At 45.4% G+C, this 25,371-nt stretch overlaps 1 protein-coding gene across 2 annotated transcripts in view; it reads left to right on the forward strand.

Moving 5' to 3' along the window:
* Positions 1 to 1,920: 1,920 nt before the first annotated feature.
* Positions 1,921 to 25,371, forward strand: part of LOC144146007 (uncharacterized) — a 64,497-nt gene continuing 41,046 nt past the window's right edge. The window contains exons 1-6 of one of the 2 annotated variants that reach the window (XM_077677908.1): positions 1,921 to 2,173; positions 10,728 to 10,810; positions 12,282 to 12,355; positions 13,601 to 13,672; positions 16,068 to 16,148; positions 23,352 to 23,481. In XM_077677908.1, the coding sequence (XP_077534034.1) occupies positions 2,154 to 2,173; positions 10,728 to 10,810; positions 12,282 to 12,355; positions 13,601 to 13,672; positions 16,068 to 16,148; positions 23,352 to 23,481 (460 nt within the window). In that variant the 5' untranslated portion in view covers positions 1,921 to 2,153. Of the gene's footprint in view, positions 2,174 to 10,727; positions 10,811 to 12,088; positions 12,183 to 12,281; positions 12,356 to 13,600; positions 13,673 to 16,067; positions 16,149 to 23,351; positions 23,482 to 25,371 lie in introns of those variants that run through there. The other variant, XM_077677909.1, reaches the window with a different exon arrangement.

The raw sequence follows: 25,371 nt of genomic DNA on the forward strand, positions 1-25,371 counted from the left end.
GTGAGCCGAAATTGCCCGCAACTGGGTGCGCAATTATGCGCGCCTTTTATTATGCTTGATCTGCCAACTTTTTAAACGTCGATAACGAACCCATAGAAGAGAAAAAAAGGACAATGAAGGACAATGGAGGACAAAAGGACAATGCGTTTTTAATTTTCTCAAGCTTGCTCCATTCATGTCACTGAACGCCGCGTGCAATCAGTGGCCGAATTCATATGCTTGCACGTTCAGAATAAGTAGCGAAACTAAATACGCCACTGTTTTATACAACTGCGTTATATAATACATACGTATGCAAATAAAACTTCGCTGATAAATTGGTGTGCCTGAATGGCAGGAGGGCATCTCCATGCTTGCTCCCGCAATGAGCAAGAAGGAAATTGCAATTTTACTCTTCCTACTGGAGAGAAGGAGACGATGCGTTGGTTTACTCTTATCTGGTGCCGGAGGGGAACTGCGACTAGACTCCGCCCCACGCGAGAAAAATACGCTGTCAGGTAATTTTACTCTTCCTACTGGAGAGAAGGAGACGATGCGTTGGTTTACTCTTATCTGGTGCCGGAGTGGAACTGCGACTAGACTCCGCCCCACGCGAGAAAAATACGCTGTCAGGTTTACTCCTCCTGCTAATGTGGATGAAACATTGCATCGTACTCCCCGCAGCTTTCGAGGAGAGTGCGCCAGCGCTCAGAAGAGTACAATGACTGCTGAACTCTTCAACTACTCCCCCGATTTCTTAGACTGTATAAGAAGACGACTGGCTATGATGTATCACACGTGCGGGGAAAGCCAATCACCTCAAAAAATAAAAGCTAGAGGAAGCAAGGTTCCGGAGCCAGTAATTTAGGCCAAGAACCCTGATTCCAGGATTCAGTAAAACCCCGTGAATACCCTGTGATACAGTAAAACCCGTCATTTAAAAATCTCGTTTAATTTGGACGCTGCGTCTCGTCCCGTCCAACTTCAGCACATTGTTCTATGCCTGCAAGCTGTCATTAATTTGGACAGGTCCGGCCGCAATTCAGTTAATTCGGACTCCCCAACCAGTTCAGGTGGGAAAACAGCAGCGCATTCCGCCGCGGCCGCTCTTCAGCTAATTCACAGCGCCAATAAAAGGCACCCGTAAAAAACTTCGAGATCCGAACTGGATGCCAACAGGTTTGTGTGCATCTTGGAAGGAACAAAAAGAAAATTGCACGGTTTCCCCAGACATTGTGCACTTACTTAACTACCCCCGGGAAGCTCGCAAAATACTGACTTCCATGCACATCATCTCCGCGATGAAAACGGCAATAACTGACTGATTAAAAAAAAACATAAAAGCTTGATGATGTCGAAAGAATTTTTCAGCTCTTGTGACCGTAATCGCGATAGTTCGGACAGTCGGTTGGTTCGGACATTCTCTCCGCATCTATCAAATCCCAATTAACGGAGATTTACTGTATTTATGATTTTTCATTGTTTCTTACTGCACGATGCACGAAATGGTGGCGGTCCTGGCGGTGGCGTTGATTGAGAATTATGTATACATCACTGTACACATGTTGAACGTACTGTATACATGTTGTATAGATGTTGTATGCATGCTGTATACAACACACATATAAATGTTGTATACAACATGTTGTATAGAGCCTACTGAGCCTTTGCCCCAAAAGAACCCCAGCGTTCCTGCGGGCATCGCGAATTTTTATTGGGCTCAGGGAGATATATTGTCGTGCATAGAGCTCATTTTTTGGCATAGCATCCTCTTCGGCTTTTTTTTTAGCCGAGAAAAGCCGGACAATGGTCCGTGGATTGCACGGCCTTCACTAGCTGTGAGAGCAATGAGGTGCGTCGGACCTGCGTTACAATGGCCCATATATTACTTGTCAAGCAATGTCTGCTAGCAGATGTTTCTTCTGGAGAAAAATATATGTATAGGCAATCTCAGCTTTAGGCTCCACTGAACTAAAGAAGGCGAGTATTTTGTTTGTATGGTCGCGGAAACTGCCGGAATAATTGGTGCCCAGTGCTGTACTCGATATTTTGAGGGAGAAGTTTAGCGCATGGAAGTTTTCAGGCAATGCTATAAAAACTACCAGCTCCTCAACAGTGGATCCGCATTGGCTTAGCTTCTCTATACAGTCACCATTGGATAAGCTTTCAACGCAATGAAGTTCCCCGGATCAGGGTGAGTAATTCTCTCCCTGTATAACCAATGAGCGCTGAAAGGCGACTGAAGTGCTTCAAGTTGTATAAGAAGGCGCTGTCGGCTCCCCCCCCAACAAGTAAGCCTTGTCTGTAAATTTTTATGCATTCATACAGATGTCATGACTAAACTAGTTGAAAGTAGATATCTCACCCATTTGGTGGACCCGATATTTTGCGGTAATTTCTGTATTTGTCAGTATCGCACCTCGACCAGCTCGCTCAGCCTAAAGGCGTGGTTTCTATTTTATGGTAGTGACCACTGGCGCAATATTAATCAAGTTGAGGTTGTATTGAGGTCGTGTAAACGAGAGAGAGTTCAAGCGGTCCAATGATGAGTTAAAAAAACAATCATTTACTTATCTTCTCAAGGATGGGTATGACGAACCAAAACAACCAGAAAGAATGCGCAAAGAATAGTGAATGGCAACAACGGCCGTTTGAGTGCGCTGGGCAGGCCTTTGCCACATTCAATAATATTGCAGCATTCAAAGTGATTTTGTCTTATTATGTAGTAACACTAACTTGGACCCGGCGCGGTGGATCAGTGGCTAAGGCGGCGTGCGGCTGCGCTTCTGCTAGGACGCGGGTTCGATTCCCGGACGCGGCGGCCGCTGTTCTGAGGGAGGCGAAAGGCAAAAACGCCCGTGTGTTCGAGATTTCGGCGCACATTAAGGAATCCCAGGTGGTCAAAATTAATCCGGATCCCTCCACTACGGCGCGCCTCATCGCCTGCGTTGCGTAGGCGTATTAAACTCAACAATCAATCAACACTAAATTGATGGCCGGAACCATTCGTAGGGTTGGGGATTACACAGTGAACCTGTGTCGCTGCCTTTGAGTTGCACGCAAGTACAAATAAAACACGATTGATGAAGGCACAGCCCAAAGGAGAGTACGAAAGTGCTGCCTTTTGCCGACCGGTGGTGTCAATAGGGTCGGCAGGAGCGGCTGTGGAGCATTGGACGCCTCGCTCTCTGATTCTCCACCGCGTCTCCGCTGCTGTTACGCGGCGCCATTTCTGATTTTTCGCGGCTCTCATACAGCACCAACGCAATTTGGCCTGCGACGGCCCAGCTCCACAAATATAGATATTGTGAGCATGTTCTGAGCATCGCGTCGTATTTACGGTGACCGGCTCGTATGTTGTGGGCACCATCCTGTGCTTCATCTTCTTCCTTTCATAATCATCCTCATCAACATCCGACCACCCCTCCTCTTGCGAAGATCATCATCATCGGAGGCTGGTTCCGAGTCCGCGGCGGTTGCGACGCTTTCCAATAAACGTCCTCCTGCACCTGTCTCTTCAGGCCCTCTCAATATACATAACCTCTATTTCCTATACGCCACATGAAAAACTCTAGTCCTCCAACCCCCAAACAAGATCGATCTCTGATACCGGGCGTGCCGAAGTTGCGCTCCTGGGTCGCTACACCCTCCGCACTGTTTTACACTTCTGCAAGTCATGCTTGATGTCCTTAAGTGAATTCAACCGAAAAGTAACCTAAAAACGTTTTATCCTCAACAACTATGAAGCTTTCGAGACCTATGTGTACTCAATATAAAAAATTAGTGACCTTCCACTCTGTGAAGAGGGATGACCTGCGAAGCTGGATGCAGTCCATGGAGCGCACAAAATAAAACACTTTTATCGTAATTTCCGATGGAGCATATTTCCTAGACAATTAACTGAATTACTCTCTGGCGGATGCAAGCTTTGTCCTTGCCGATAAACATGGAACTGCCTGTGCCCCTCCCGCATCGTAAGCATCTCACTCTTTGTATAAGGCCGGGTTGAGATGGTTGCCGCAACTGCCATAATAACTTTTAAGAATGACGTCATTTCACGTCTCACCCAACCGAACGGCGTGATATGGCATTTTTTTACGTCCATAGATCGAACTGAGTGGGTGAACGTAGCAGCGACGACAGAAAGAAAATAGAGAGGAGCGTCTAGCGAAGGGTGAATTTGAGTACTACACGTGCGGCTGCAGCGTCATCTCTCACTCTGCCTTTCCAAAACACGTTTCATGTGTCGCCACCAAGAAGCGGCCTCCCCCAAACACTTTTGCCAGACGATGTTTCATTCTCCGCTAATCCAAACCATACGACGTTGGCGCGGGTGGTTCAAACACGACTTGCAACATGCTGGCCCACGGCGGCAGCGCTCTGCGAGGTACCAGCAGGGTAGCGCACGCCGCCGTCCGTTCGCTGATCACGCGAACACTTCCTGAGAGGCAGCAAAAATGCGCCGTGACCGAGAAGACTGCAGCTGGCGCTGCACACAAATTTCATATTAGGGAGTGTAGCAATCGTCAGTGCATTTTTCAGGCCCATCCATGCTTCTGTTTTTTTCTCGAAAGCATCGATAACCGCACTGCTGCTGACTGCGCAACTTGCCAAAGCGGCATCGGGGGAGGCGAAGGGGAAAAATTACGCCCACCTCCCGTCGCGGGAACCCTGGTGTGATGCGACGCTGAGGGGGTTTCAAGCACAAGCGGAGAGCAACCGTCGACCGAAAGGCCACCGGAGAGTGGCACACCGGTTATATGCGCAGCGCGCCCGAAGGAGAGGAGACCGCGGAAGAGAGAGTACTGCACATGCTCCGGCACCAGTGTGTCTGCCGCGGACGCAACACAATCCAACACAATCCACTTTAATCCACTCCAATCCAAATCCAATCCAATCCAATCCAATTCAAGCCAAGCTAAGCCAAGCCAAGCCAATCCATTCGAATCCAATCCAATGCCCCTCGCGAGAGAGGGGCATCGGAGAGGAGAGGGGGTGAGCGGCGGAGAGCGCAGCTCGCGCGGCGAGGAGAATGGGGGAGAGGCGGACGACAACAACGCCGACGACGCTGCATGGACAAGGCGAGTGAATGAGATGCAGTCGCATCTAAAATATTTGTGAAAGAGGTGTCAGCGGTGGTGAGGAGGAGCCCCGGAGCTCCGCCGAGTAAATCGATGACACTGGCATGAAAACTGGTAGGGGGGGTGGTTAGACATATACTTATTTGCAGTAATAATAATAGGTCCTGATAATATGATATTGAATAAAATAAAAGCACTGCTTTGAACGGCAATTGTGTGAGTCCGGTTTTAAAAAGAGGGGAAGTAGAATTTGGTGAAACTGAACTGAATCAATGGGTGTCGCTGCTAACACAGTTGAAGAAGATAGGAAATTACAGTTTGGAGTAAGACTGTGCTTTCGCAACGTATCCTATAATGCGTAGCGTGAAAACCGTTCCCTGGTGACGTGTATACACAGTCGCTTCGAGGTGGCCTATACGAGGATTGTTAAACGTCATTAGCGCAGGTGCAAACAGGTGAAAGAACCACACACACTGTAAAAAAAGTGGCCAATTTTACGGAGAAAGCAGCTGGTAAAATGTTGCCGGACACATTGCCGTAATCTACACAACGGAAAAAAATTTAAGAACGGACATCCCGTAGTACGGAAAGGCCGTAACAACACAAACACTCCGTTTCAAAAAGCCCGTCTTTCCGTAATTAATAGAACCTTCAGAAAAGAAAATAAATACTTCGACGAAGAATCGAAACCGCGACTTTGGTCGAATTGGCACGACGCTCGAGACCACTGCACCACCGCACGAACGCTGCACTTGTGCCGAACAACCTGTATACTACAGGGATGCCCACCCTGCGGGTGCCATACATAGGTGTTTACTGGCTGGCTTACAGATTTCCTGGCTGATGAAGTGCAATTTCTTAAATCGCGCTTGCGCAGTAAGGTTCCGCGAAGCCCCCACAATAGTTGATCGCCATCAACTCCGCTGTTTCGAGAAAGCGCTCGCAAAAATCTGTGTGACTGGCTGCGACTGCGATTTCGCACTGAATGAATAGTGCTTGCTGTGCTTTGGTTTTAAGCTTTAGGCTAAATACTTCGGCACATATTGATTCCTTAAGCACTAAATTACCTTCCGCAACTCTGCTTCTGCACACAAATGACCTTATATTTTCTACAAGTGTGCCGGTCACACACGCATGTGCAGTTTTCAGGTCCGGGGAAGCGACGTCGCCGGAGCGTCGTAAAGACAAGATACAACGCTTGTGTTGAGAGGTATGGGCCTCATGGTCCTCACTAAGTTTACTACACTTTAGGCACTAATGAAACAGAGCCGCATTCATTACGCCACGAATGTTGTCGGGGTGCAGTTTTCACTTCTCCATCGATTCCCGGCGATCGACACGACAATATATTTCTTGCAGTTATTAATAAACTGATCTGTTTCTGTTCTGCATCATACAGAGGAAACGCCCGTATTTTGCTAAGCAGAAAAAGATTTCGTTTGACGTGTAACGGAGAGAGCATGCGTATACTGAGGGACGGAGCGCACTTCCGCTAAGTTACTGGTGTTTTCTTTGTGTTTTTCGATTTCTGGTGTTTTCTGGTGTTTTCTTTGAACACGGCTCGGTTTTATTACGGCCATCTGGTCCGTAATTTGTCCATAAAATTATGGATTGTTTTTACAGTGTAGGGCAAACGCTTAGGATCAACTTATGATTTACGGCACGTGAGATCGCCTAGCACAACTGCCAAAGACAGATGGTTACAAAAAAGACGGAAGAGAGACAGAGGATGTTCAGTTTCCCTGGGTCAAAAGGGGCCCGTGTTCATTTCAATACGCTATTTCTTTCGCTAAAGGGTTACAGCAGGTTTACTTAGGCATTGAGAGTGCGGATGTTCCTAAACGTTTACGGCAAGCCAGTGGCATGAACGTGCGCAGCGCACAGGTTTTTCAAAAGCGCGTTCCTCAGGAAGAGGCGGCAGTGATCAGCTAAATGACCTCCCGTGGCTTACGCCTGTACTGCTGAGGGCGGCTTCCAAAACCTGCCGTTGAAGCCCCTCCAGGTTTGCCTAATGTAACGTGTTCCCCACGAAAGAGGTAGCATAACATTACACCGATTTTGCATTTACAAAAATGGCTTGGCGTGTTTGTCCAGCCATTGCTTTTCAGAGGGTTGTTCCCAGCTGTGCGCATAAGTCCTACATTTTCTGGGTAAGCACGTATAGGGCAGAAAACACACAATTCCTGGCCGCATTCTCAAAAGTGGGGAGAGATGGTGTATTTTTCATATAACCGCTGGCCTGCTAATAATGCGCTTTTGATCGACCAGAGTTAGGGGAATTCCCCAAGGTGGAGTCCTGGTTCGAATCCTGGGCCAGGACGAATTTTTCTTCAACTGCGAAGTTTCTGAGAGAGCTTTATAGCTTTCCTTTGTAGCCGTATGGCTGCATTTAGGTGGATGTCAAACTTTTCTTTGCGCTTTTGATCGCAACCATTTATATTAGGACCAAGACCTTAGGTGCCCCTTTGTGCGAAAAAGCGGCGTGGTTGTTGTTCTTTTCGCTATTCTAGTTGTTCTAGTCTGGTACAGAAAGTTGCCTCCATAAGGCACATAGGATGCATTATAGATCGTATGGCAACTAAAGTTTAGTCTGTAGAGTGGAAGTGCAAACCCCCGTGCTAGCTCAGCACGTTTCCAGCGGCGCAAGTAGAGTTACCCTAGTGCGTGCTGCGTGGCAGGTGAATGTGACGGCACGCGAGTCGAAAACGCGCATGCCAGCATCGGACAACTTCGATTCTAGGAAACCTATTTTTTGAAGAAAGTGTGTCGGCAGTCTGGCTGATGAAGTAATTCGCACTGGAAGACGAAGAAAGCGAAGAAAGTGATGCAGTCACAATGTAGTCGCAAAGAAGTGTTTTATAAGTATCACCAGGGAAGCTATAAGGCTTTCGTCTTAAAAGCACGGAAATACTTCTCTCAAATGTCACCTCTGGCCGTGGGTATCTGCAAACCATGCGATGACTTCCCAAGTAACTACGAGTTTCGGAACGCCGTCGCTACCAGCGTCGTTACTATGCGCCATGTTTCTTGCCTTTCTCCGCTTCCGCTTTGTTTCATGCAAATGTCCCTAACTTCACGTGCAGTTTTGTAAACAGATGAAAATTCACTTTTTCTCAAGAACAATGGGCATTTCTGCATAGTTTTCCGTGGAATACTTGAGACTACTTTTTTATGCAGCATGTGGTGGCGCGCGGCAAAGATCACTTTTAAAACGGTTGTATTCACGTTTTCTGTGGAGTACATGTTATTTTGCAAGACTTCAGTGCTTCGTTGAAGTTTCGTACGCTTGTACGATGCCATAGGTTGCAAAACGGTGTAGCACAATTTATGCGTATTGGGGTGAAAGAATACCCCTTACGTTCTTTTCGTTACACGGTGTGAACACAAAAATTCCTCGAAAATTGTGCCTGTATTCTTTGCATGAAAGCGGCATTGATCAAGGTTGCCCAACGCGCGCACCCGGATGGCGCCCCTAAAACAAATTCACAAAACAGCTAGCTCTCGCTGCACGGTCAGTTCTCATTCGCTGCAACAGGTACAAAAATGGCCACGTATCTGCCCCTTTCGTTGCAAATGTCGACAAAACTCGATAGTCTTTGTCGACATTTGCCAAGTAAGTTCCTACCTTTACATTCCGGCTCACCTATTATGTTCCTCTTGTGTAGTGCTCCTCCCAAGGTAACCACGCCGAAGGTTTGCTCAAGTCACTTTAAATTTACCGCGTTTTACTGCTCCAGGCCGGGTGCCTCGATGCTAGCGCTGCCGTACGGCGGAGACGCGCGCGAATCGAAACCCCTTACTTCAACGTTTATAGAACCGCGTTGCCCTAGTCCACGCGCGTTCCAAGCATAACGTGGAACCTATCTAGTGGAACCTTTCTTAAGTGTTGCTTCTTGACTTCCTAATATGCCGCCAGAAGCTATACTGGCGCGACAGTGTTGATTTTTTTCTGCAGTCGATTTATAGTATTTCATTTCGCAAAAATCAAGCATCTATGAATTTTTTTACACGAACAACGTAAATATCCATTGTGTATTATTTTGTCTTATATTTTCGTAATGTCTTGTTCTTGTTCAACAATGTCGACAAGTATGAACATATAATCGCTCTTGGACGTTTAGATTAGGCTGTGAGTATATAAGAGTATGGCGCAGACTTCCTTTCACTTTGGCCGCGTGGCTGAATCGAGTTACAGACAGACAGACAGACAGACAGACAGACAGACAGACAGACAGACAGACAGACAGACAGACAGACAGACAGACAGACAGACAGACAGACAGACAGACAGACAGACAGACAGACCAAAGTTTCTGGGTTTAAGTAGCCCAAGAAACACTATCGTCTTTAAAAAACCTAACAAACTCTCGGTCCACGCTAAATTCCCTTCGGGTGCAGCGATTTTCACGTGCGAAACAAAAATAAAACCCACAGTTTTGAACAGTTAGCCCGCACTCAATTCAAATTGGTTATGACGCGCTTTGTAGAATGACGGGTTCATCGAAGCTTCGTAGGGGACTGGCCGGTGATTTCCACTAATATTTACGCACTTTTAGGTATGGGCTTACGCGTTCATAACGACACTTATGAAGAAACAGTAAGGGCTGTTCAGTACTATCTGATCACCTGCTCAACCAGTTACCGCGTATATTGAAATCCGTACTAGCGCTAAGGTACTTATTGGCACCAACCTAAACGGCTTGCGCATTCCGCCATGGACACCAATAAGCGTATGCGTGAAGCATTGGGCTCTTCGAATCGAGGGTTTCGCGTGTCAGCCGGCACTGTGGCTGTCCTCATGGCGTTCTGAGTGAATTTCCCCTAGCGCAGAATTATTGAGCAATGTGCCAGCATGTCATCTGTCAGCCCTTGAATGTGTTTGGCCGTCACAAGTAGTCCTTACAGCATTGCAGTACGGTGTACAAAAACAGTAAGGTATTGTACCAGCTCTGGGCAAACAAAAGTGAGGAATTAATGCAATGCTCAATATACAACCTCCCGTGTACCACTGAGGGCACACAAGTGAGCCTCAACTGCGTTCTCCACCCTGCTTTCCAACATGAAAATGTACGCTTTGATTTTCAGGGTGTGTGTGAGACTTCAAAAACGCCATATGTTAGCAGCATCTTATTTCATTCGCAGTCCGGATAAGATGTAACTGTCTGTACTGCAAAGAACTCTGATCTGCTTTTTGGAGCGAAAGCTACAGTAGGCGACCTCGGGAAGTCTTCGCGGGTTGACAATTTTGACTTTGAGAGGTAGAGGTAAAACCCCACCCCCTTTCACAAACGCTCAAATTGGAGCAGCGCTCGATGGCGGGGAGAGATTGGCGAGGAGGGAAAGGAGAAGCGCGTGGGACACGTGCCGCCACGTGGCGGGGGTAGGCGAGGACGGCGCCGCCGTAGCGATAAGCGCGGGCGACAAATGAAGGTGACGTGCACGCAGAGCCGTGTGCGATGGCGTAGGACGAACATCCCTCTGTGGTTGCTCGCACAACGTCGACGCGAAAACAACGCTATGAAGGCAAAACGAGGAAACACGCTGCCGTTGCGTCGAGCTTCGCTACCTACAAGTCTTACGCGTTAGTGTGAGCTTTCTTCATTTTAAACCATGTGTACGGCTAGTCTTCGGGATAAAAAAAATCTCTTGAAAATTCTCTCCTTCCAGTGCGTTGTGGGAAAATGCAAAACATTTTTCTCCCTCCCGTGCGACGCGACCATCTTGCCCGAACATGGTCATCGCTCTAGCGAGTAAGTACGTTAAACACTCGTCTGTTTTTAAAACAATGCCTCCCAAAACAATATACTTTTGGTTATTTGTACTTATACTTTTATTTGAACAATTTGCCAATATTCGCCCTCATTCGCCCGGAAAATGTTTTGTCATAACAAAAGGGCGGAAAAACACTGTTAAAAATGAAACACATGTAGTGAACGCCAATTTGCCCGCACAATATCAGAACCAACATGCAGACATCCGTACAATTAATTGAAAAAGTTTGCCATGCAAAAAAGTGCCTAAGCTAACAATCAAAAGAGTAAGTACAATACTTTTTTACAAAAAAGATAAGCAGTCATATTTAAAGTGGTTCCATGAACTTTCCATACACAATCTGTGGAAATGTCGCATTCCCAGAAAACAGTTGGAAAATACCTACAGTTATGAATAAACTACGCTTGGTGAACTCCGATTCTATTTCGCCAAAGCAAGACCTTTTTCCATTAAAAAATGACTACTCAACCAAACCGTGTTAAAAAACAAATTCCTAGCGCGTAGTTTTGCGTGCCTGCAAAAAGTCCTTTTATTTTAAACGCTGAACTCGCACTATCCATGGAGCAGATCCTTGTACTTTAAAAGCGCCGCATGAGGCAGAGAGAGAGAGAGAGAGAGAGAGAGAGAGAGAGAGAGAGAGAGAGAGAGAGAGAGAGAGAGAGAGAGAGAGAGAGAGAGAGAGAGAGAGAGAGAGAGAGAGAGAGAGAGGGAGAGAGAGAGAGAGAGAGAGAGAGAGAGAGAGAGAGAGAGAGAGGGAGAGAGAGAAGAACTTCAAGCCCAAACCGCTAGAAGGAAGGGCGCGACAGGGAGGAAGTCACCTGGCCCTCCCCGTTACATGGGAGCCATGAGCCCTCGGTAAATAGTGGCATCTTCCACCAGTTGCACGAGCAGTTGCTGCAAGACGGGGTGACAGCTGAGGAAGACGGCCGATACAATGCGGCCGACGTACCGATAGCATACATTGCGCAAAGACAAATGTGCAATAATCCGACCTCTTCTTTCCCTAAATGACCGACTTCCAAACTCTTTCACAAACATTTGAACACTGCTTCAAGTTCACGATGATTTGCTGCATTTCTGAAAGATTCGTTGAGCAATGGAAAAAAACAACAACCTCATACTTTACAGTGTGGCGGGGCGTCAGCCAAGAATATAATACTATAGCGAGCCAACGAAGGAATGGATACGACCATTGTTAGGGTTAGGTGAGGGGAAATACCGTGAAAATTTACATGTTCTTTAGGATCACGTCACCCGCAACTGCAAAATCTATGAGCAAGAACACAAGCTGCGCGCCGTGTGCTGCAAAATATGTCTTCTTCCTTGTCCGCTTCCTCATTCCTTTCTTTGGTGAGTAGGAATAAATATGTTCACATCTTATGCTCACGATGCGTTCTTCAGGTGCCGTTTGTTGCATAAATCGCTTCAACACGATGTATATTTTTGCAGTTTTTGCACAGCTGTGTTTGACGCAAGTCAACGCCAACCGATGTAAAGTCGACGCTCAGAAGTTTGTTTCGCTGGTAAGTAAAGGTTTTCGGTTTAGCCTTTATAAAATATGCTGCCTTCGTGCGGTCGCCGCGAGCGTGAACACGATGTTCAAGATCTGTGCGAGGTTACGGAGAGACTTTGGCAATGACTTTGGGCAATTTAGCAATTATTTCTTCAAAATTTGCAAAGGAAGTGTGCTTCACGTGCTGAATATACAGATGGGCTTTCAGGCACGCAGTACAAAAAGGACGCCTAAAATTTGAAATTACTTGGAGTGTTGAAACATACTTCGAAAGTTTTACACACCTAAGGGGCGTCTCGCTGCCCAGGGTGACCTTGCCCTGCCGTCCGTGCATTGTTGTCAGTGCAAAGCTATGGAAGATGGAATGCTTAAAACGAAAGATAAAGCCCCGAGATAGAAAAGTAACTATAGTCACCACTAAAGACGCAGTCTAAAAATAGACATTGCCTTTTGCTCCATGCTTCCGCATGTGCGGAGCGGGCTCAAGGTATTTGGACCGTTTGTGGTTCGTTCATGTCAACGAGGAAATCAATTATGGCTTTGCGATACTGCAGGTTGTATTTGAAAGGCATCTGCTTGTGTTAAATTTGGAAGAATTTTAGTATTTTAAGAAAAACTTGTTATAGCCTTGCAAAACATCTATTCAAAGTATTGGCGTCCTGTATTTATCTGTTGACGTGCTCCGGCCGTAGAGAGTTTGGTTGGGCTCATTGAACCCGCATTACTGTGCTTAGATTAGCTTTGTCAACTTTCCCAATTATATTTATTGACACGCAAAAAGTACATCCTTAATAAGTTTCCGAAATGAATTTCGCGCCATTTCAGGGAAACAGAATACAGTTAGGAAAGGCTGTCCCGCAAACAGGTTGAGCTAAATTGAAAGTCTTGGGATTGTTGGAACTTTTTCGAAGGTATTGCATGAAAAGATAGCTTGGGATGATCGAAGTACCGCACTGTACCCATGCATATGAATTGTGAAATGATTAACGTAATATGCAGGGTCCTTTGTTTATTCGAGGAGAATCGTAAAAGGACCAAGCACAGAGAGAACGCGTGCCTTAAACTTCGAAAATTGAAATCCCCCCGATATACGTAGCCGTAGGAGAGGCCCCATTGGCAGCTTTTATGGGCACGTCTTGACGCACAGTAATCGGTTGCGGAGCACAGTGTAGGCGTGATGTAGCTAAGCGGTAGTACATTTCGACTTTATTTGGCCCATGTGCACCTTTTTTACCTTGACCGAAAACTTTCGCAGGACAATGCAACATGTCTTCCCCGTGATCACAGAGATATAGGCAACGGAAACGTCCCTTGCTCCACAGCCGTGGTATGACTTTCGCCATTTTTTGTTAATTCAAACATTTATCCGCATTCTTAACCCGTGTATTGTCAAACCACGAACCAGTGTAGGATAACATTTTGTACATTAGGCAGGGATATTGTCAGAGAGAAAAATATTGAAAATAAATGGGCACATAAATTGCCTGAGTTAACATTTTGACGTTTCTTCATTGCCCGAAATTGCTAAGAAAAATGCAAAATATTTATTTTCTGTAAAATAACATGGTGTGAAAAATTTCGGAAAAATAATTGACGCCTGCAGGCTATCGTACTTGCCGCGACATCTTTTATTAAGAAACCTACCCTGCCTTCTGTCCTAGGTTCCTGCTTGGTTCAACTAATTTGATCTCTAATCAAACAAATTTAATACTAGGTATAGATTTAAAAAACCCTATGTAGGTCGGTTTGGAGAAAATAAGGGTGCTCACCTAGACCACAGACAATGCCTTGTTGAGGGTACAAATCAGTACAGCGCTGTTATAACGCTTGGCTAAGAATGGCATGACTAGCTAGTGAGCTATTCAGCTTCCTTGAGTTTAAAATACGACACCCACTGCTGCATTTTCTACGCTTACTTCCACAGAGTTGTTGCTTTCAGCTCGAACATTTAGTACTGTGTGAATTTCTGGATGCAATAACTTCACTTTGTTTCCGGTAAATGTCCGCAACTGTAAATAAACGCGTTTATTTATGGTATTGTAATATAGAAAATTTTTAGTGTTATCAGTTTAAGGTAAATGAGGTTATGTGAAGCACCAGAACGTAATTGCTCGTCAGGAGTCTTCTGCGTCGCCACATATGCGAGGGAGACCGCACCTTCGTAAAATTGAAATTGTGTGTCATCTTGTTTTCTTAATCGTAATTTGCAAGCTTTCATCGACCAACTGTATGTTTTACAGGCATGTTCAATACCTGAATCTGCTCTTGCCTGCTCGTGTTAACAAACTAGCATTTTTATCGGTATAGTAGGGGACATACAACACACAGCACTCAACTTGTTTCCGACAACACTTACATGAAAGACAGCATTGTGGAACGCAGCATGGCTTCTCCAACCAATTATGCATGGAACTTGATTTAAGTGCTACTTTTTGTTACTGCTTCTACGTGTTGCTTCTAAATGAATCCATAAATCAAGAATTTTATTAAACACATTATATATCAACTCCTGAAATAAAAGAATACATTTATCAAGGAAAATAAATACAGGGACAGAATGCATGCATAGTCTTCCTTTAAGCTATAAAATAGGCTAAAAGGAACACAAGGAAAACATAAGTGCAGAAGATAACCACCCCCCCTAAGTTGAGCTTATTTGGTAATGAATGACGCAAGGTAAGCGGGAATTTTATTTATTGCCAAATGAGGAAGTCAATACTGAGAAGCAGACGTTCCGGCGCCCTTTAACGTTACTGTGGCCGGCATGCGTCCATGAGAGCGTGGGATCTCAAGCCGATGATACTACTTTTTGGTTGAAACGAAGCTCAAGTACAATTATCATTATTCGCGTATACGAAGACGTGAAAATGGGTGCCTCCGCGTAAAATCATGGAATATTTTTATTAGGCATGGTTTGGAAGACGTTTGAGCATACAAACAACTCTGCACATGTGGGTACATCATTTTGGGCTCGTATTTTTTCTTGCCACTTAACCTGTTTGTTTGTATTCATCAAAATTTTTAGATTAACACTAATTACACACCATAACTTGCGAACACGACGCTATGATAACGAATGTCCCTGCAGAAATAAACATCAAGATAGTCATGTTGTCGCATTATTTAAAACTTGCGTAGCAGTTTTACCGAGTTGAAGCCGAACAATTCATTTTTATTTAGGTATTGGGCTTCATCCTTAAACATTGAGTACGCAGGAAAGCAATCAAATATCATTCATATCAGATCTTTTAACGCTGGCAGCGGTGTGTAAAATGAATCAAGCCACTTCAAATATCATTCTTATCAGAACTTTTAACGCTGGGAGTGGTGTGCAAAGTGAATCAAGGCACTTGAAGACCGACACGTTAAAGCAACGACTAAGTGAGCTTGAGAAGAAGCTGGCCGTTCTGTAGCTGTTTAGAATACGCAAGCACATAGTATGTTAAACAAAACAAACGTAGCCCTATGTCAGTTCAACCTATTTTCAGAGAAGTAAGCGAAAATATAAGGTCGTAAATATTGTACCAGCTTCTCAGAAAATAATTCCATTTTCCACACGATATTAACATGTTGAGAGAAGGCATTTCTGCTTCTTCGATTCATGGGCATGTTTATTCACCCTGAAGTACATTTGCTTAATCTCAAAAACTGGTAAGCGATGTTTCCTTGTTATGTACAGTGTACTGACCACATAAACATTCATTTCATTTGTTTTCAACCAGACAGTCCTGTTTTCGTGCCATTGTAAAGACCGCATAGGGCGGCCTGGAAGAAACAGCGTGAAGCATCCGTCGTACTGCTTGGTATGAAACCGATTTTAATATAATTAAAGTGTCTTTTGTGGCTGCTGCATGTGAACCAAAAAGAAGCCAGGATATTTTGAAGAAATAAATACCACTCTTTCAAACTAAATGCAGTAGACTCTCTGTAAACGGAACTTCAAGGGACCGAAAAAATTAGTTTCATTTACTAGGAATTCTGTTTACTGAGCGATGTGCAATAGCGCAAATTTATGCGCATGTACACTGTTAAACGGATTGCATGGAACTTTAAGTACTGGAAGGAGAATGTAGCTGGTAGTTTTCCAGAAAGGAAGAAAACTACAAGAGGTGTAGGCACAACATTCAGAAAGTTTATATGGTTACATTTCTTCACTGTACCCTGAAAAGGTAAGAAAATGCATCACAGAGCGGCTTTCGAAGTCAAGAATGTTATCCTTTCTTTTCTAACGTAAGCGCGTGATGTGCACGCCTCAGGCCTCGACTTGGCGAATGCTTACGAGCCACTGAATTTTGAAGACGGCAACGCGGAAATGAAGGACGAATAGCTCCACAATGGCACGAACGAGGCGGCAGAAGCTACGCCCTGCAAACTCGGCGACTTGAATCGAGACCAAAAGACTAGAACTAGAATTGTGATGTTGCATTCTTCGGGCTAACACGGCCCAATACTAACGAGACCAGGCTTACGAGGCCAACAAGGCTAAAAAAATAATGCAAAAACTAAGCACCCGGAACCGAAAAAAGCTGGCGTTATTGGCCATAGGTTTGACACCCGACAAGAAGTTCCATTTTCGGTTTCGTTTCGTTTACACGGTAATGTGGAAATTTGATTTCCGACTACCGAAAGTGTTTTTTGCTTTATCTGAATACAAAACCAACCAACTTACAGGATACAGTTCCGTTTCAGCGGCAATTCCGCTTAAGCGATTTCCGTTTATCGAGATTCTACTGCACGATGAAACCAGGACCTGGGCAACACTTGTCCTTGTTAGATCAGTTCAAAAAATCTATTACTTTCGAAAGAACTTGCTGTTGATGTTAGTGGCTCGTACAAGAGTCTTAAGTGGTAGGTGCGTGTGTGACCGTTGGTCGCGGTCCCGACACAGCAAGACAAAATAGGGGTTTTTAGAATAGGTAGACCCAACGCTGTTGGTTTTTCAAGTGGCTTGGGCTGCTGTACTCCGCATGAGCCGAAAACAAGCCGTACTTGGTGTGTTGGATTTGCGTTGAGCGCACACAATGTTTTCCCAAAATAACGGGCCCCACAAAGCTGTCTCCACGAGGCGTGAGCGTTCATCGCGTCCTTTTAGGAGTCAGCGAGACTCCATGCGACCGGGGCGCGTATTCCCAAACCATATCCCGTAGGGGCCCAGGCCGACAATACCCCCTAAGCAGGGGCGCAGCCAATGAGGTTAAAAAATTGCAATTTTTTAACCTCCTTGGACGCAGCACCGTGACGTCTCTACCCATATGTGCGCGACTTCATGCGAGGTGGATTTTTTTTTTTCTTTTTTCCCCCTCCCCTCGTTTCGGCTGCTTTGCGGGTGGCCGATGGTTTCGCTCAGCGGGCAACTTGTGTTGTACTATTTATATTTTTATTCCTGCTATTTCTTGTTTATACATTTGTATACTTTTTTGCGTGTGTGTGGCTTACAGTTGAGGCACGAGCTGTGACACAATGCTGGCGAAATAAAAGGCAAGACACTACGGAAATATGTATATATGTGGTAGCTAAAAATGCGTTGCAGGAAACAGACAAACTGCTCATCTACACCCATCAGTGGATCTCTAAAAGTGACTATTTCTTGCCGCTATTTGGACCCCGAGATCACTATCGTAAAAATAGTGCGCCAAGGAGATAACGAGATAACTTTTTTACTTATTTTTATCTCTGCTGCGACTACCGTGACTTCAAGCTCACGGGCAACTACTCATTAGTCCCAGCGAAAAGAATAAGCGTATCTGAGTGAGTGTAACACTGCAATAAATGAGAGGCCATGGGGCCCTGGGGGAGCAAGGATGAGGAGAAAAGTGGAAGGTCACAACTCGCACAATGAACACAGTTGCAGTCTTGGGGTCCTAATCACAAAATGAACACATTAAAGTCAGTCAGTGGCAGCAAAACGCACAGTTCACACTTAAATGTACAGTTCACACTGTGGGCAATGCGATTCACACTGAAAGCAGTGAACGCTGCAGACAATTCACATTGTATACCGAACGGGAAAGTCGGCCAGGCTGCTACACCAATTTGTAGAGTCTGTTTTCAAGGGCGTACTCGGTAATTGCTTCTAGTGCGGTGGGATCGTCACGGACCCGACTAACATGTTCCTGTTCAGTCGCAGGGGCGGGACCTAGAGCGGGACCTAAAGCTGATGGCGATTACGGACGAATAATAGACAGAGCCAAATTAAGTGGTAACGATTTGGTGTGCCTTCCCGATTACAGGGGGGGCATCAGCGCCATTCGGATCCTGCTGGAGCTGTCTATTTATAAATAACGTATCTTATGCAGCAAAATCTCTGTGTGCATGAAGCACAACTTGTTAAAAATAACTAATCGACATTGGCAACAGCGTGAGTGGTAGCACACATGATTACTGATATCAAACTCAGCCTGGTGGCTTCAGTGAAGAGACTGTGGTCAATGGCCCTGTACAGAAGACATATATTAAACTCCTCGAGTACTTCAGTTGCTGTACAATCCAACTATTACTTAGCCCTTGGTTGGTATATATTTTCGATATTGTTTCCCTAAATTGTTATGACCAGCAGTGTAAATTATGCTGAATTCATGACCGAGTGTAAAACGTGTACGTTTGAGCTGGTGTCTTTCTTATCAATATATCACCCTTACAAGAACGATTCACACCTTCCATTGCTGTTAACAAAATGTCAATGTTTTCCTTAGTGGCACTGTTCCTGATAAAGAATAACGCAATGAAGTTAATGTTAACGAAATTCAATGTAATAGTGCTTATGAAAGTGCCAAAATGTAGCAGCTCATGCAGCTGTATTATTTCGCAAGAGTAGGGCAGTTTGTAAGTGCAGTCATGGGTAATTGGCTGCCTTTCTTGTAATCCTTACCTGCAGCACCGAATCGTGTTTTGAGCTGTGTGTATAGTGAAAGAGCACCCAACTCAGTTGTATACCCTTCTGTGTGCTGTAGAATGAGCTTTCAATGAGGGTGTTTGCTTTCCGGACAGTGTATAACTGCCACATGCGCGTGAAAGCGTCCATCCGCGCGCGCGCACTTCGAGCACCGAGTCGAGCGCTTATTTAGGAACACGATGGGAGGTCAGCGTCAACTTGCAGGTGCGCAAGAAGAGCGCGGAGAGATCAGGGGCTCAGGTACAGAAGGTTAGCTTCTACTACATGTGCGTCAGCTTCCCCAGCGCCGCAGGTCAGCCCCGCCCATGGAGCGAAACCATCGGCCGCCTGCCAAGCAGTCGAAACGAGGGGAGGGGAAAAAAAGAAGAAATCCATCTCGCATGAAGTCGCGCACATATAGGTAGAGACGTCACGGTGCTGCGTCCAAGGAGGTTAAAAAATTGCAATTTTTTTAATCTATTTGGCTGCGCCCCTGCTTAGTGGGCGTGGTCGGCCTGGGCTCCTACGGGATATGGTTTGGGAATACGCGACCGGGGCTGAAGCGAAAGCTGCGGCCTGTTTTCCGATGAATAATTTGGGATACGAGGATGGCTGAGGTAAACTTGCAGATTTGGCGCGCCGTTTTCCAGAAATGGATAAAGCAGGAAATCATAAAGTCTTTTCGGCAGGCAGAAAGTCTCCGCCAACTCCTTGGCAGCGCCTTCCAGCAGGGCTCACGAAGCGGCTCGAACCAGCCAAAGCCGCGGCATCAAACCAGTGGCGTTGCTCTTCCAAATCAATGTAATCACGAAAAAAGTTCCACATGCGAGAAAGTGGGTGTTAGTGATTTTGAAAGCGGCGATCAAAATTTCTTCTGCGATGCTAAGCCTACATTCCTCTATGCTGAGAAGCCACGGATGCTGGCGAGGGACTGACTTTGAGAAACTGCCCATGCACGCGCGGTGCGGCGTGCGGCTGAAGGATGGGGCTGCATGCGCGGAAGAGACGGCACAGACTATGGTAGCTATCATGATCACCGGTTGGTAAGATGTCAAGAACCACGAAAACCACGTTCCACTTGCGAGAAAGGGGAGGATGGTGTGGTGAAAAGTTGCTTTAGGTATTGTCATTCGCAACTGTAGAGAAAGCGGCGAACAAATATCCGCCGTAATTATAAGCATAAAGCTCGCAACATCACAACAATCCAAGCCGGCTGCCAGGCATTGGAAAAGACCATCTCCTAAAACTCGTTACGCACAATCGCGTTGCGTTGGAGTTCCTCAAACTTCTTAGGGACCTATCTAGCATGTTGGCCGCACGGCGTAGCGGGTGTTACGGAGGACTTCCGGTAGCCAAACCGGTTCCTGAAACGAAAGAATCGTGCGTGGATGCATCCGTTTCCGGACGTGTGTTTCACACTTCAGGCTTCGCGAACTTACTCAAGCTCAGCAGGGCTGCCCTTATTCTGAATCCCTTGCTGCCCCCCACACTTCACTATAAGAAAATGACTAAGGGCTGCACAACGGTCCATCGAAAGCCTGGGGTTCGCTCTTTAACCACATTACATCTGGAAGCTGGCCGTCTTGCACAACATTTGACAACGCTCATCCCGTGCAGTTCTTTTCCTGTGCTCGTCTAGAGTTCGCGCTTCTCCATTGATTTAATGAAAGAAAGAATATAGCTCCACGAGTATTTCGGTCGCCAGTGGCCGCAGAAACTTCCTTTACGCGTATAGAGAAGTGACATATAAGAATAGCCAGGGTAACTCTTCCGCTATGGCGTGCCCACTGGCGAAGGAAGAAAGTAAACTTACGAGGAGTTTTTTTTTCAATATAATTCGAACCCATCAAAAGGGAATTTGAGGAAAAAGTAAAAGTTTGTTACCGGACCTAAATGCAGCGCTGTCAAAGCTTTTATATATATTGTTTAACATATCAGCTAGGGTTAATTTATGGCCAAAAGTAACTAAAAATTGTGCGGTGAGTTTGAGCAATAATAGGATGATAAGTTTGGAGTTACCTGGTATTGGATTTGAGCATTCAAGTTAAGAGGCATTGGTTTGATAACATAATTCAAATTGAATTTCAATAATGGTAAGACGGATGTTTGGTGCAAAAGGGCATTACACATATTCTAGAGGAATTCGAGAACAATACAACTATGTGAGCCCTCTTGGCAGCATTAGTAGGTCTTTTCAAATTCTTCGGTGGGAGTATTTTCTTGGGCGCGCCTGAACACACTCACGATGTAAGCGAGTCTTCATTGCCTTTCCGTGAATTTCGAAAGCGCTTCACACGAAATTGGTTTTGTTGCTGCGCCTTAGGTATGGCACATACCCAATCAGGAGATAAACCAATCAACAGAAGAGAGTGAGAATAAATAGAATTCTCATTTAATTACGAGGCGCTTGTAAAACATAATTTATACCAGTTCGAAACAGTTTTGGATCCATAAAGGGCAGAAAAAAACAACCGGTGCTCATATCTTCTTGTTAATGAACTGACTCGTTCCACAGAGGGTGAGAGGCGGAGGGGGTATTTGCCAAGGCTTGTAAGATGCGGATGTGTAGTGAAGTATTAAAATAAAAAAAGGAAAAAAAGAACCATACTTATTCCTGTAGGGATGGGTGAGACGATATGCAATGACTGTTTTACATTTCTAAGTTTCATTTTGTCCACTTCTGTTGACTTTGACGTCGACGTCTAGGGACAGATATTCTGCCGACTTCTTAATTACCGTCGGAATTCCTGTTGCAAAAAGGAAACAAAAACTTCCGAAAGCACCCACGAAACAGTCCGAACCGTCACGCCAAAAGCCAACACCTACTGGGCAAATGGATTTGGCTCGTTTTGATCCGTGCCACAGCAGGATCTGGGTCATTTTCGATGTGAAAAATAATCTGCGTACATCTTTACAGGGCATCATCTCACCTATTTACTTGCCGCCTTTCTTGTAGGGGACAGTTGCCGAGTTTTTCTTGCCACTGAAATTTTATATGACTAAGTTTCGGTTTTTGAATTTGGCTCATTTTGAAACCAAAAAAAAAAAACGCCTCAAATATAAACGCTGCGCTTATAAACTACCACAGTTGTCGTTAGGATCCCAGTCGGCTTACAATCGAAGTGAGCGTGAATTTTCATTTTGTTTGAAGTAGGCAATGAAGGGATACGCTTTCCGTGTAGCACAATTTGGCCTCGATTACCATCAACGCCCATGAAACTTTTCGCTAGCGCATACACCACCGGATATGACACCGAACATTGCACTTTCTGACTGCGATGCGCTCCAGGTGATTCCTGTTCAAAAATTGTGTTTCGCACTCCTGGAAACATATTAACGTATTTACTCGCGTAATGAACATCATTTTTTTCGAGTAAAACAGAAGCAAAGTTAGGGGTGAGTTTATTATGCGGGGTAATTTTCCGGAAACATTTTCGGGGGGACGAAAGAAGGCCGCAACAAAATCGGCGCACACAATCGGTAAACAAACAGCGTTCTTATTGAACTACACTCGTCTTTGTTTGTCAAGGTTTCACTTCTTCAATTCCTAATTGTCCATACCGGCGGGACGGTTCCCATACTCAACTGCGTACTCAAAAGCATTAAACCTGGCCGTGCAACTGACATATCGCCCCATCGCCGACTAAAAGGTGCAAGACGAGCAGAAAAGGAAGTAACAACACTATACCGCACGAAAGGAGGGCAAGACGTTCAGCGGACTCAGCCGACTGCGCGTGGTTGTGACTGGCTGTCCCGCGACGCCGCGCCGGAGTGTTTGTTCGCTTTTACTCCGAGAGATGGCTCTAGGTTACATGCGCAATCATCCTCAGCGGGAGTGAGTGAAGAGGGAAAGCTACCGTACGGCCATTCCTGGGACACAGGGTTGAAAAGTTGGGGGGTGCGGTTATTAGGCGGTGAAAAAAGAAACCTAATTTTGACTACTGAAGTTGGAGGTGCGTTCATTATTCGAGTCCGTTCATCACGCGAGTAAGTATGGTATTCACAATAGATTGTTGAGAACATACCTCTACTATTCCCACCCCACTTCTGGCTGCGCGCTAATTTTTCCTACATTGCACCGAGTTAGGGTACTGAGTAAAATTGAGTTGATCATAGCTCGTGTTTCCCATCACAGCTTCAACCTGCTAAAAGAACAGGTGATTACACCGCCAGCCTGAAGCTTGGAGTCTGCACCAGGGGTCTATGCGAGAGCCGCACTTTTCGCACTACACTGGCGGTGGATTTGAGAGACGTCGTTACAGCGGGTAAGTAAAAGGGGAACGAAAACATGGAAATAAACACAATGACGTGTTTTGGAGAATCCCCAAGGGCAATAAATATTGCAGTTCCGCCTCGAAAGGCCGGCAATTTTCACTAAGTAGTATTCAGTACCTATTACAAACAACGGTACCTAAAATGCCACGCCAGAAACTTGCTGAGAGTGTCGGAAGTATTGAATTAAGGATTCCGGTCAACAAACTAAACATCATGCTTTAGTTGACATTTATGTATACATCAACGACATCTTGTCGTTGAAGCCAACAGCACATTTATTTTTCTCTATCTCTTGTGTTTTAGAGTCCTGTTGTAAAATTTTGTTGCTCGAGGGCTTGATCTTTGTATGAAGTACTGTATGGTTCGCAATCAGCACCCCAGTGAACTGCTTTCATTTACATGTTAATCTATGCGATGTCATTTGTATATTGTATCCCTCACTCTTGCCACAACGACATTTTAAATGTAGAGCCCTTTATGGCCTCGCCTTGTCGTCATAGCTCTCTAACGGTCGACGTTAAGCGACTGCCGGAAACAGGCGGCGCAGTGAGATAACGGACCCAAATAGAGCCTGGTGTACCGTCGTCAGGGAGTCACGCTGAGGCTTCAAAACCGTTCGAGCCTTGTGAACCGCTGGCGCTTGCATACATCTCTCCGTTGTTTAGCGCAAAGAAAACTTCCGGTACATTTCAGGCAAAATCTGTATGTAACCGGCAGCTCCCGCGTTCATTTAGCTAGGGACGTTCGTTGGGTTGGTTTTCACGATATTATGCGAAAAAAGCAGCCCCGCAAAAAAAAAATGCCTCATTCCAAATGACGCAGAAAGGCTCCGGCCGTGCAAGAAAAAATTGGCGCGTTCGAAATGCTGCAGGAGCGCTCCAGCCACGCAACAAAAAAATGGCGCGTTCAAAATGACGCAGAAATGCAGGCTTCAGCCGTGCAAGAAAAAAATTACCTGTTCGGTATGGCGCAAAACAGCTCCAGCATACGAAATTAAAACAGGCACAAAAAGAACAGAACTTCCGCTGGCACAGTTTTAGGCAGGGGGCGCGCGAGCACTGCGAAGGCGGGAAATGTGAATTGCACATTCATCCCGAGAGGAGTGACACAGGGCGGCGAAGAGCGTGACGGGTGGTAGCAGTGAGCGGATAACGGCGCCACCACCTATTATGGAGAATCACTGCTCTACACTTCCGACAGCATTCACATCGAGTGGAACGGTTTAATTTTTGTTTTCAAAGGTCGGCAGTGTTACAGAAATAAATAAATAAATAAATAAATAAATAAATAAATAAATAAATAAATAAATAAAAACAACCTAACCCGATGTTCACGCCTGCCTTGACTGCTTTTTAAACAACTTAGTTTGGTAAATCTTAGCATAGTTCCGGGACGCCGATTGGTGAATCCTTCCATAGATGTTGGGCGCCTCGGATGCACTTGCATGCGCCTAATGTCAGACTACGCCTATGGGAGGCGCCAGTTCTTATCTTATCTCGTCACTTGTAATTTATGGGGGTGATGTCATGTATAAATAGTGTCTCTGTTGAAGCACGAGAAGTAAGTATGTTGATTGTGTTATCACGGCGATTTTAAAAGTGTAATGTTGATAGGGAACTAACGCGGTGAAGCAAGTTAGTTTATGACGCACTTCGTGTTGAAAGGCGGCGATTTAGTTTCATGCAGGCTTGAGATCGTTATCGGGAGAAGTATAGGACATACTGGTCTTATTTTCTTTCCAAAAGAGCGCGACATAGTGGTGAAAGTGCGAACAATACAGCTCATTCGAGGCAAAGACAAGTCAACGCATGCGGATGTCATGTGCCCCAAAGGAATGCATATCGCATTCCCGAACAACTGCTGCGAGATAGAAGGGCATG

The sequence above is a fragment of the Haemaphysalis longicornis genome, unplaced genomic scaffold, assembly GCF_048455015.1.
Source record: "Haemaphysalis longicornis isolate Haplotype H1 unplaced genomic scaffold, Haemaphysalis longicornis Haplotype H1 scaffold_7, whole genome shotgun sequence".
NCBI classification, from domain to species: Eukaryota; Metazoa; Arthropoda; class Arachnida; order Ixodida; family Ixodidae; genus Haemaphysalis; species Haemaphysalis longicornis.